Raw genomic sequence first — 12,442 nt, forward strand, 5'->3', positions numbered from 1 at the left:
TTAATTGTTTTTGTTTGCAGAAACCTTTTCGAAATGTTCTCAAGAACTCTCCAAAGTTTTAGGACGATCGGATGAGCGGTGTCAAGCCGCAATCGACTTTCATTTTATTTACTGTATATAGAGAACAATTGCGTCACACCCTGCTCGGGTGCCGTCCATGCGAAATTTTTTATTTTTTTATTTTTTGTGGCGATTGGATGAAAGGTGTAGTAGTGCATAAAGGACAAACCCACAAACATACTTTCATTTTTATATAAATACTAGCTGCATCCCGTGCTCCGCCACGGTAAATCTTTTTTAAATGTACCAACTTGGGAACAGAACAAAACTAAACACAACACAAACGAACGCAAAAAAAAAAAACAAAAAAAAAAACGAAAAAACAAACACAACACTCATAACATAAACACAATTTAAATGCAATCATACAGGCATATTGCTCACAGTCTAGCCCGTAGCGCCAAATCGCGCCCTTTCCGGTGATTTGCACCCCCCTCAAACTTTCGATTTGCACCCCTTCCCCCCCCCCCTCGCCCTAAAACTTTCGATTTCCACCACCCCCCCCCCCCCCTCGCAAATTTTTTCCAACCCACTTTGGCGCCCCCTAAGGTCGGCCCCCGGGGACATATACCCCCCTCGCTACGCCTCTCCTATAAAACCCGAAAGATAGAATAATAATTAGAAATCAGCATAAATAATAGGCAGTAATTAAAATATCCGTGTTTTACCTACAATATTTCACTTTATCCATTCACGCATTTTTTTCCAGTACTTTAAATTTTAAAAATTTACAATAGAGTTTCATAACTAAAACCATTGCGCACCTAATTAACGTGATGACGCGTCTATAATAGTGCTGAATAGTTGATTAAAAATTAAAAGTAATAAACGGTAGGGCCTACATTCAGTGAATAAAATAAATAAAAGATTGCCTTTTATCAATCCATGCTAATTATAATTTTCTAACTATAATTTCCTCTTACACATCCGAATAATTTGCATTCACATTTTGCTAATTATATTATTGCAACACTAATTCCTTCTATGACGAACGTATATTTGCATTCACATTTTTTATTAGCGTGAGTTTAATGTATTTTCAAATTACCTCCTTTGTCAAAATTAGAAAAGAGTTAAATTAATTTGATTTTTTCTACCGTACTGTTATTATGTTATTAAAATGTATCCACTTTTTCTAGGAATATAAACGAAAATGATATTTGACATTGATCCTTTTAATATGTTTTAGAAATGTGCGTGTATTTAATATTTTCTTTAAGTTATGCAAAAGAGTAAACACAGTGGAAATTATAAAATAGCTCTATGCCGCTATATAAACAAACCCTACTCTAATATTTATAATAAGACACTGCGGTGCACTGAAAAGCACAGTTCCAAAAGCTATAGCGATGGCAGAAGGAAGGAAGGAAGGAAGGACTGTCACACCACAGCCCGCTTATATTATAGATATTTAATTCTTTTTTTTCTTGACGTATATATTATATTAATTTACGTTAAATATAATTCGATGAAATGTTAAGACTAAGTGTTATTAATATTGTCCTACTGTAGGTCAGGGCTCGGTAATCTTCGGCTCGCGAGCCGCATGCGGCTCTTTTGATGTTGATTTGCGGCTCCCCAGTTCCATAATAATTATATTATTTTATTTTCAAAATTCAAAAAATATTATACTGTAAAAATAAAAATAAAAACTTTAAACCAAATTTTAAAAAATAATGAGAATAGGTGAAGTAGGGTGCTGTAGCCAGCCCCGTGGCAATGGTTCCATGCTATCCACTACCGAAGGGCAGATAAAAATGTTAGTGGCTCTTTAAAGATTTGGAAATTTTGTAGATTGTAACTTTTGGCTCTTTCGTCTCAAAAGGTTGCCGACCCCTGATGTATGTCAATAAGTATTTGTTTTAAAAATATTTCTGTTGACGTAAGGGGATATTTGCATTAAAAAATCACAAAAATCCTGATTTTCCGTCATAATGGGTATCTTGCATTTTTGGATACTTTGTTCATTTTGTATTAAGAAAATAATAACTTTAATGATACATTTTTTAAATGCATTTAAACTTCCATTTTCATGGCCCTGTTAATTAAAAATAATCAAGCTCTCTGCGTTTAGTTTAATATCCGTCATCATGTAGTATTTGGCATCATTGGAAAGCTGGATTTCTTATGTATTTTATAATGTATTTTGATAATCTTGGAAACACCCAAAGCTTACAATCGGTTAACAAATTACACAGAAATGGTATTTTCGTGACCTACTTTCCGTTACTTTTTGCTGTTTTTGTCTCAACAGTTTTTAACACGAAAAAAGCATACCAATTTTTTTAAATTTATAAACAATTCCCACAATATTTTCAGTAATTGTTCTTCATGCAAAAATAAAACTTTTGTTACGAAGGTATTTTGATGGCTTTCATAGAAAAAATGTTTATGGCAAATAATATGCAAATTTTGAAACGTTTGCATACAAAAAAGAGTGTGATCTTTCAGACCTTTTAGAATTCAGACCAGTAGTTTTTTCAAAAAGTTGTGACAAAAGTTTTAATATATAATGAAATATAAGCCGAGTAAATTTGATTGTTATAAGTGCATAAAAAAGGCTGAGCGTTTTTACCAAAAAATTCAAAATGGCGGAGGTTTTTTCGGGGTTCCATGACAATCAAAAATTGTTTTCAACCCTATTTTTTGCTGTTTAATACTTAGTTTCATCTACCAAACATGATAAAAGTATTCTAAAGTCTTTAGATCTTAATTAATAATTTAAAAAAAAAAAATAGAAAAAAAATGAGCCTATCCCCTTAACTGGTAAAATTAGATTTAAGTGCACGATTATAAAATGTGAAACTTTTGTAATATGGCTCGGGGTTATTAATTGTCTTTTTGAGGGTCGGAGACGGGTAATGTTTGGGTGTAGCCAGAGGTGGGTTTGTAAGCCAAAGCGGCCTGGGAAATACATTACAACAGCCCCTTTCCGAAAAGTATTCATTTTGCATTTTTTTACTTTCTCGTATATACGAAGTATAGAAAAAGTCTTGTAATCGTGCAAAAAAAAATCGAGATTTTTACAAATCTTGACGTTTTACACCTCACTGATACGGAAAAACATAATTTTGCAATCTTGTCCGTATGTCTGTGTGTCTGTGTGTGTGTGTGTCTGTCTGTGTGTAAACACGATAACTTGAATACCGTTACAGCTAGGTTGATGAAATTTCATATATAAGTATTTTATCAAAATCGTAGATCCGTATTAACTTTTGAGCGATTTCCGATAACCGGAAGTGGTACTTTTTCTACTTTAAATTTTTTAAAAGCCTATAACTTGAGTACTATTTCAGATAGATAAATGAAATTTCACATGTAAGTAAAAGATCTAATTCTCTACCTTCTGTCAAATTTTGAGTAATTCCCGTTGAACGGAAGTACTAATTTACGCTATTTCCTATTTCTCAAAAAACGCATGTAAATTTATAAAGTACTAATAATATTGCGCACTATTATGCACATTTTGTTTTGGCGTTCGCTTGTTGCGCAATTCTTTTTTCTATGAGATTCTATTCAATTTTTAAAAGTTTAAGAAATTAAAAATCATGTCTATATTCCAAGTTATATAAGAATATTCGAGAAAGTTTAGGGGAGATCACTCCCGGTTTATTTTATCTTACGTTAGATGCCTACACGGGCCAGTTTATATATCAAAACTACCAACCGGAAAGGTTAATTGAATGAAGACTTTTTTTAAAACACTCAAAGCAATAATAAGCCCATGCTGCACTGGTCCTGTCGGCCCATTGGGATTTTTTCAAAGCGGCCCAACAGGATTTTTCCGGTGTCCTAACGGTAGATTCCTCAACTAGGTGTAAGGCTGGGTAGTGGGTAGTGGGGAGTGGGGGGGGGGGGGGGGGGTGGGAGGGGGTGGGGGGGAGGAGTTGGTTCGGGTTTTGGGATGGGTAAGGTGATGTGTTTTTGGGTGTGGGGCGTGTTGGTGTGTGGTTTGGTTTACTCAGTGTGTTGTGTTTTTGGGTGTGGGGCGTGTTGGTGTGTGGTTTGGTTTGCTCAGTGTGTTGTGTTTTTGGGTGTGGGGCGTGTTGGTGTGTGGTTTGGTTTACTCAGTGTGTTGTGTTTTTGGGTGTGGGGCGTGTTGGTATGGGGTTTGGTTTACTCAGTGTGTTGTGTTTTTGGGTGTGGGGCGTGTTGGTGTGAGGTTTGGTTTACTCAGTGTGTTGTGTTTTTGGGTGTGGGGCGTGTTGGTGTGGGGTTTGGTTTACTCAGTGTGTTGTAAGGTGTATGTTAAATAGGCTGTGGTAAATTGGGAACGATGTTGAAGGTTTGGGTTAGGATCATGTTATTAGTGGGGTGGGTCGTGTTGTGTGAAGTACTGAGGTGTGGGTAATGGGGTGGCTTTAAATGTATTTTGTAGAATGTTGTGTTTGCGACTTTGTGGTGCAAGTTGTTTGGTGTCGTACCAGGTGAGGAGTTGTGGAGCAAGGTGGTGTGGAGTTAGATCTACTCCATGTGTTTTGTATGTAACTGGTGTTGTGAATGGTAAATATTGTGTGTAAATAATGGCTGTGAGTTAGGGGTGCCATATGAAGTAGAAAAAAATAAGTCTTCTTAAGCTGAAATATTGAATTATACAGTTACACGTGTATATATATATATATATATATATATATATATATATATATATATATATATATATATATATGTATGTATATATATATATATATATATATATATATATATATATATATATATATATATATATATACAAAGGTCTAAGTCGGAAGTCAGCCAATGTGCGCAGTGGCTAAGAATCACCTCCAATGACCGGCACTAAGTCCGACATTTTCTTGATGTCTTACATTGGCCGGCTAGTCCGGGGACTATCTAAAGGGTGACCGCCATAAAGTCCGAATAAGAAGATCTAGAACAGATTTTGGGTGTTTAATGTTCTGATCATGAAAGTAGGTCTTTATTGCTTATTAATTAAATTAATTGGCAAAATAATTCAAATAATTATACTGTACAATATTTCCAGTTTATATTATCACCAGTGTTTCCTCAAAACTTTTTTCTCCGGGGGGGGGGGGGGGGCGAGGGGGGGGGGGGGGGGGAAGGGCACTTGATATTCTGATTAGCACTTGATAGACCAACATGCACTTTTATGACATTTAGTTTTTCTTTGCCGTCAACTTCAGAAACATCAAATTGTTTAGTCGAGGATAGTGAACAGTTTCTTTCATCTGTTTAACCTCCTCTATGAAAGCACAGTATTTGTCTCTACTGAGAATAAAGATTTTGCTTGGTTTTCCTTGCAGTATTTCATTTAAATGACTCAATAATAGTTTTTATATCAAATGTTGCATCATCATTTGCAAACGCGCTTTCTTCCTACAGCATACTTCAAAGGCACTATGCAGGAAAAAAAGAGCCTAGTCCATATCGCCCCCCCCCCACACACACCCACATAAACTGACAGACATTTATACACACTGATACACACACTGAGACATACACTAAATCACTCATGTACATGCGCTCATATACATACCCTCATACAGTGGCGTAGCGAGGTCGGGTGTCACCCGGTGCGGCACTTAATGGTGTCACCCCCCACAGGCGTAGCGACCCTTCCCGGGGACAAACTTTCAATTTTCGATTTGCACCCCCCTCAAACTTTCGATTTGCACCCCCCTCCCCTCAATTTTTTTCTCTATATATTTTGCTATTTTTTGCCTTGGTGTCACCCCCCTAAATGGTGTCACCCGGTGCGGTCCGCACCCCCCGCACCCCCCCCCCCTCGCTACGCCCCTGCCCTCATACACACAGTTAAACACACGAAAGTCTAGAATGGCATTTTGAATTTAACTATAACCCTAACGCTAAATATAACACAGATGGCGCAGGTTGTGGCGAGAAAGGGTATTCTACACTCTACCTGTTTTTATTGGGTACTCTATAGAATGGCTAGAAAATACTGGAATATGATGGAAATATGATGTATTTTATATTTTGATGTCCCATTTACAGCTTTGTATACATTGACTAGGTATTCTACAGAATGCAGGTTTTTAAACCTTGCCGGTAACATATACATACATATAGGGGTGTCAAATTGAAAGTTAACCCCTGGCGGCTAGCCGGGTCGCTACGCCCCTGAGTTGATCGTGTGGTTAATAGGATGAGCTTTCTGTTGTGTTGTGATGAAGAGTTGGATGTGTCGTGTTGGTAGGGGAGGGGGTGCGGGACAGGTGGTGTTATGTGGGGTTAAGTTAGGGTTGTGATTTATGGTATTGCGCGAGTTAGGGTGCGTTTTTTAAATAAAATAATCTTGATTTTCATATATATATATATATATATATATATATATATATATATATATATATATATATATATATATATATATATATATATATATATATATATATATATATGTTACGGTCAAAGCCCGAAGTCGGCCAAAGCAAGAATTGGCCAATATCGCCTCCCATTAACCGGTCAAAGTCCGAAACTTTACTTGATTTCGGCCTTTGGCCGGTCTATCCGCGGACTGGCTATAGTGGACCGGCCAAAGTCTGAAATGGCTCTTGATTTCAGCCTTTGGCCGGCCAGTCCGAATTAGAAGATCATCTGGCTAGGAACGACCGGCCAAAGCCCGAATTAGAAGATCATGAGCAGATTTTTTTTTTTACTGCAAGGATCATGATCAAACAAATGAATCAGCTCAATTGGCCGAGAGTCTCAAATTCATTCAATTTATGAAAAACGTTTCTTTTCATCAAGGAATCCAACAATCGCCATACAAAGCCTTGTTTGGATGCAAAGCAAAAGTCGGACTTAGCACTTCAAATATACAAAGAGAGGCTCTCGATATCCACAGCTAACAAATGTGCTGCCGTGGTGGAACGTCCAGGCCAATTGCGTGACAATAATAAGGCCAACAGATTATGTGTAGTTTGTGAAAAATACTGTAGTGCAGCCCATGCAATTTTCGGAATAGCCAATGAAGCAGACGGAAGGTACAGAGGGAACATTACTTGCAGATTACGTCACAATAAACAAGACATCATGGACAACAGGTCAACAGCTCATACTAGCTTGCATACTCAAGATGCTAAGATGCTAACAAAATCAGATACACATTTTAAACAAGCTGAAGTGGGAGATTATATTCGCATCCCTATTCAAGATGTTGACAGAGGTCGCGGCGATCCCCGAAGCGTCATTGCAGTTGCCGTGAGAGTCGAGGGAGCTTTCTACAAGCTAAAAACGGAGCGTGGTGTTCTAAAACAACTGTATGCTCGTCCGTCGGCATTGAGAAAAAATCGCTACGAACCATCGATCTAGACTGACGACAGAGGAAGTGAGTTAAATAAAAGCTTGTAAAAAAACCAAGTCTGCTCACGATCTTCGAATTCTGACTTCGGCCGGTCGTCCCTAGCCAGATAATCTTCTAATTCGGACTTTGGCCGGTCCACCATATATATATATATATATATATATATATATATATATATATATATATATATATATATATATATATATATATATATATATATATAGATATAGATATATATATATATATATATATATATATATATAGATATAGATATATATATATATATATATATATATATATATATATATATATATATATATATATATATATATATATATATATATATATATATATATATATATATATATATATATATATATATATATATATATATATATATATATATATATATATATAGGGCTTTTTTGCGAGGGGTTGGGGAATTTCTATTCTAGTAACAGATAAGGCTAAAGATAAATTCCATACAGGGTAATTGTAATTTAAATTGTACCGAATTATGATTTGTTTGTTAATTACATAAAGACATAAGGATATCTAGATTATAAGTTTACTGCATTTTCCTGTCACTGATAAAAAAGGATCACTCTTTTCTTAGGTAAGATCTCATGCTAGAATCAAGAAAGATCCGGGGTTAAGACTAGGGATATGTTAAGATAAATAATATTAGTTAAATTTTAAATAAGAACAGTTTTTAAATACTAGATGTATGTGATTTGTAAAATAAATGCCAAACATTGTATAAATGTGCAAAGTGAACTAACAAGGTCAGAACGTACTGGAAACTGGATAAGTCTTCCATTAGTCAATCAAATAATAATGCAAACTAGCAAACTTTTAACGTAAGATAGCCATATATATATATATATATATATATATATATATATATATATATATATATATATATGTGTGTGTGTGTACGAGTGTGTGTAAGAAAAAGAGAGAGAGAGAGAGAGAAGATTACAGGGAATAAACCACAACGGTCACGTTTTCTACTTTTGAGAAAAGTGAGCTTTTGAGCTTGAGATCCTTTGTTGTTCCATTGCAATTATTTTAAAATCCTGAATATTGAAGGGAGCGAGATGTTTTTACGCTTTTCAAATTGTTGCATGTGATAGATATACACAAGTACTGCATGATTATGACACTGACGTTATTAAATTAAACCTGGAGCAATTTTAAACTTTCATTTTAATGACATTCATTTATATTAACATATTTTACACTAGTTTATTTGACTATCACCTACAAACAAATATGAGTAACAATCTAAATGTGTTTCCTCTTGTGTTTTTTTTTATTCTTTGTCGCTTTTGTTATATACATACGGTAATTAAACCTCGCTACCCGCATTGTTAGTTCGTGCAAGAAAACCTAAAAATCCTTAAGAAAAGCATGCACATATGACACATGCAAGATATAGTGTCGAGCACAATAAAATGACTTTCTTGCCTCCTGCATTTATATGTGGGGCCTCTGTGGTTTGCTGATTAGGCGATTCGTAGATTGAGCTTTTTTGCATACTACTATTTACGATGGTTTTTGTCTTTTGATGTGAATAATTCGTGTCTTGAAGTGGCGTGCTAGTCCATTCCTGCCTATTATAATGGAAGTTCTGTGGTGTTTGAAATCTTACATCTCGCGATGACGACAACCATTCTTGGGGAACTATTGGTGTTTGTTGGAAATGTTCGTGTGTTTCATTCAAAACTGATTGTCCTTGCTGCAAAGGTTGTGGTAAATATTGTTGTATGCCCATTTGAGAGCTATGCTGTTTGTATTCTAACACTGGGGGCTGTACCCATTGGCGTTGCTGTAAGGAGGGCTGCTGCTGAGGCGATAGGTCTAAAACACCATCCCATCTTGAACGAGAATATTTTTGAACATTGATCGCAGCTGGGTTTAGCATTTCAGGACTGGCTTTGCCATTAGTGGCAGGAGCTAATTTAGATGCAAGTTTACCTAATAATAAAGACAAAGTGGCCGGGTTCGATACGCTAGTGGCGGGTTTTGGTTGACCAGCAGCATAATCTGGAATGGTGAAATTAGAAACAAAATCAAGGTGCTGCTCCAGGGCAATAGCCTCAGGTGACGGCACAACCGCATCAACTCTCGTGTTTGAAATATGGGGTAAACCAAAATTAAAAGAATTGGATGAATACATCTCGTATGGTGCGTTCGACGGTACAACAGACATGTCATTCATAAGATTGACTGTATGAATGTTTTGGTCAGACGTAAACATAGCACCGAGTCCCAACCCCAGCTGTGAGTTAATGGCTACATCTGATGCAATGTTTCTAGCAAAAATGTTCCCATTTCCCAAAGCACCACCACCTGGTAAGCCATACGTTGGCGCAGCCCTAAGAAAAAATGAACTAGGAGTTTCTCGACTACTTGATACTAAGTTTGAATTGTCTGTAATTTTACCAGTAATAGAGGGCACATTAGCTCCATCGGCTTGTGCTAGCATTTTAATTTCGTTGCTCAGCATTTTTATGGTAGTAATGAGCTCAGCTTTATGTAGATCAGGATCAGAAGTGTGTGTGCTAGGAGGTATTTTAGGCGGGTAGTTGACATCAATTATGTTGGGTTGTTGGGACAGCTCAATGCGAGGCATCACCACGTCTAGGCTTGCTAGATTTGATGTAGGACTTTCTAAATGGGCCGGAGAAATTGTGACAAAAACGCCCGTTTCATATTGTGTCAAATTTGAATTGATTGTATAATGTCCAGCTGTGTTGGGCTGATGCAGCGTATTAGCCGGTACTTGAGCCTGTAGACGTGCTAAAGTAATGCCTCCATCTGTTTGCTGACCTAAGTGTACTAACTGGTTCTGATTGTGACTACTGTGTGTATTTGTCTGTGTGGTTGGTCTGATGGTTTGTGTCTGTACCTGTGACATGATGTTTTTCACTTGCCTAAATGCTGAAAGCAAGTGAGAAACCTTTGTATGGAGCTGTTGATTGTCTGTCAGGGGAACGTTTGTACTTTTTACTACTGATGGTGACACGTTTTTTGATCCTTGGTGATTTAATAAAAGTGATGTCAATCCTGGTTTCAGCTGAGTTGTACCAAAGGATGTGGCTAGTCCACTCAGGCTTTTCAGCAGAAATAATGATTTTGCCTTGTTGCTTCGTCCTAGTTCGAAAAAAGGCAAAAACCTGTAATTAAGCCTCATCGTGCTCAAAATTATACATGTCCAACATTAATACTTCAGCATCACAGAATATAAGTATGTGTGGATTTATATTTGTTTTGTTACTTAAAATAGAATTTCATTGATGATTACAAAACATATTATGCATGATACAATTTAAATAAGATCTAGTTTTAAAATGCTTTTTATGAATACTTGATTTAGATTTCATTTTTTTCTATAGCAGATTTATTTGCAGGTTATGGTAATCTGTAACTTGTGTAGTTTTAGCAATGATTCCTTAAAAATATTATTATATTTTAAATATAATTGATGAGTTCCGCTGTTGACAGTATAGCTACTGGGCAGGTCTGGTCGGCTACAGTCGTTTGATACACAAGTGCAGAAGGGCAGCTTGGTGGAAGAAAATATTGATAGACTAACCAAGGACCCAATATGCAATAAAAAAAAATACTCTAATTAAATATCTGGCAAAAATAGAGCCAGTCAGACGGTTGGTATAAGCTCATTAGGGACTCGATTAATCTATGTCCGTAATTAAGTATTAATTTACAGTTAATTTAAGTGGAAATTAAATTCTTTTCAATATATCAGTTATTACCTATCGTTTAATTATTTAAGCTATTCAACTGGAAATGCCAACATCGTGATTTTCGAATTGAGCTCAGCATTGCACAAAAGAACACATTTTTTTTTCTGGAAATTAATATGTCTTACACGGCAAAGTATAAGGAACGGCAGGAAACGGTGCAACTATTTTTATTTCTGAAACACCTTTTGTTCCTAATTACAATTATTTTCCATTCTTATTCACCACTTATAAATATAGAATATAAATTATTTTGATTTACTTTTCAGTCGACTAGTTTCAAGACTACTTCAGGGGTGTTGTTTTTAAATACTTATAACAGAGGTGTAGTTGAGTCGAGATATTTAATTCTGCAAGCATATTTTAAGATAATTACATGAAGCGTCTTTTTGTAGTGTTAGTACATTAAATGCTATGAGGGGGTTCCGACTTTGGTGCCGATTGTTCAATTGCTAGGAGAGGTGGGAGAGTAAGAAAACGTGACAGAACATTAAACATGTAATCTAAGAACTGGTGGTTCGTAAATCATTTCCGTCGTTTTTGTGGGGGGGGGAGGGGCGGACACAGTTAAAGAGTGGCGTAGCCAGGATCGTCTCAAGGGGGGGGGGGTTCCAATTTTTACCCGGGGACAAACTTTCGATTTGCACCCCCCCCCTCAAACTTTCGATTTGCACCCCCCCCCCTCAAACTTTCGATTTGCACCCCCCCTCATACTTTTTATATATATACCGAGGGGTCTATGGGGGGGGTGGTTATGACCCCCCTAACCCCCCCCCCCTGCCTAAGCCACTGCAGTTAAAAGTATATATTTTCTATAGAAATTCCATTTCGTTTGAGGGGGGGGGGGGCGGTAGACTTTCTTCGAGGAGGGGGAACAACCACTCCCCCTCCCCCGAAGAGATGCCTGGAAGAAACTCTGCTATATATACGAGAAAGTAAAAATTTAAGTATTAAAACATTAATACATAAAGCGAGAGTTATCTTCCACAAACTTCCTAGAATAATCTATATATATATATATATATATATATATATAATTCTCTTCTTGGAGACGATAGAAAACACCAAGCTGTAAGCGCGCTCCCTACCACCCCCACCCCTACATGGTCTGCTGAGCTGTGGTTCACGCTAAATGTTTACAATAGTAGAGCCGGGTTTAGTGACAGCTATTAGGGGCAGATAATTTAATTTGAAACGATTTTAAACTTAGGGGAGGTAACTAAGAGGAGTTTACTTTCACGGGGTGGGGTGGTAGGTGTTGGGGAAAGGAGGGGGAGGGGGGTTATCGTCCTTAACGAGCTACTGATAGTGTTAA

At 36.7% G+C, this 12,442-nt stretch overlaps 1 protein-coding gene across 2 annotated transcripts in view; it reads right to left on the reverse strand.

The window, feature by feature from the left end:
* Positions 1–10,519, reverse strand: part of LOC131942312 (uncharacterized) — a gene marked incomplete at its 5' end in the record, with an annotated part of 37,305 nt that extends 26,786 nt beyond the window's left edge. The window contains 1 exon segment of one of the 2 annotated variants that reach the window (XM_059302115.1): positions 9,809–10,519. In XM_059302115.1, the coding sequence (XP_059158098.1) occupies positions 9,809–10,519 (711 nt within the window). 2 annotated transcript variants of the gene reach the window in all.
* Positions 10,520–12,442: the final 1,923 nt, after the last annotated feature.

This window comes from Physella acuta, unplaced genomic scaffold (genome assembly GCF_028476545.2).
Source record: "Physella acuta isolate Inbredline_101_S28 unplaced genomic scaffold, ASM2847654v3 ptg000399l, whole genome shotgun sequence".
NCBI classification, from domain to species: domain Eukaryota; kingdom Metazoa; phylum Mollusca; class Gastropoda; family Physidae; genus Physella; species Physella acuta.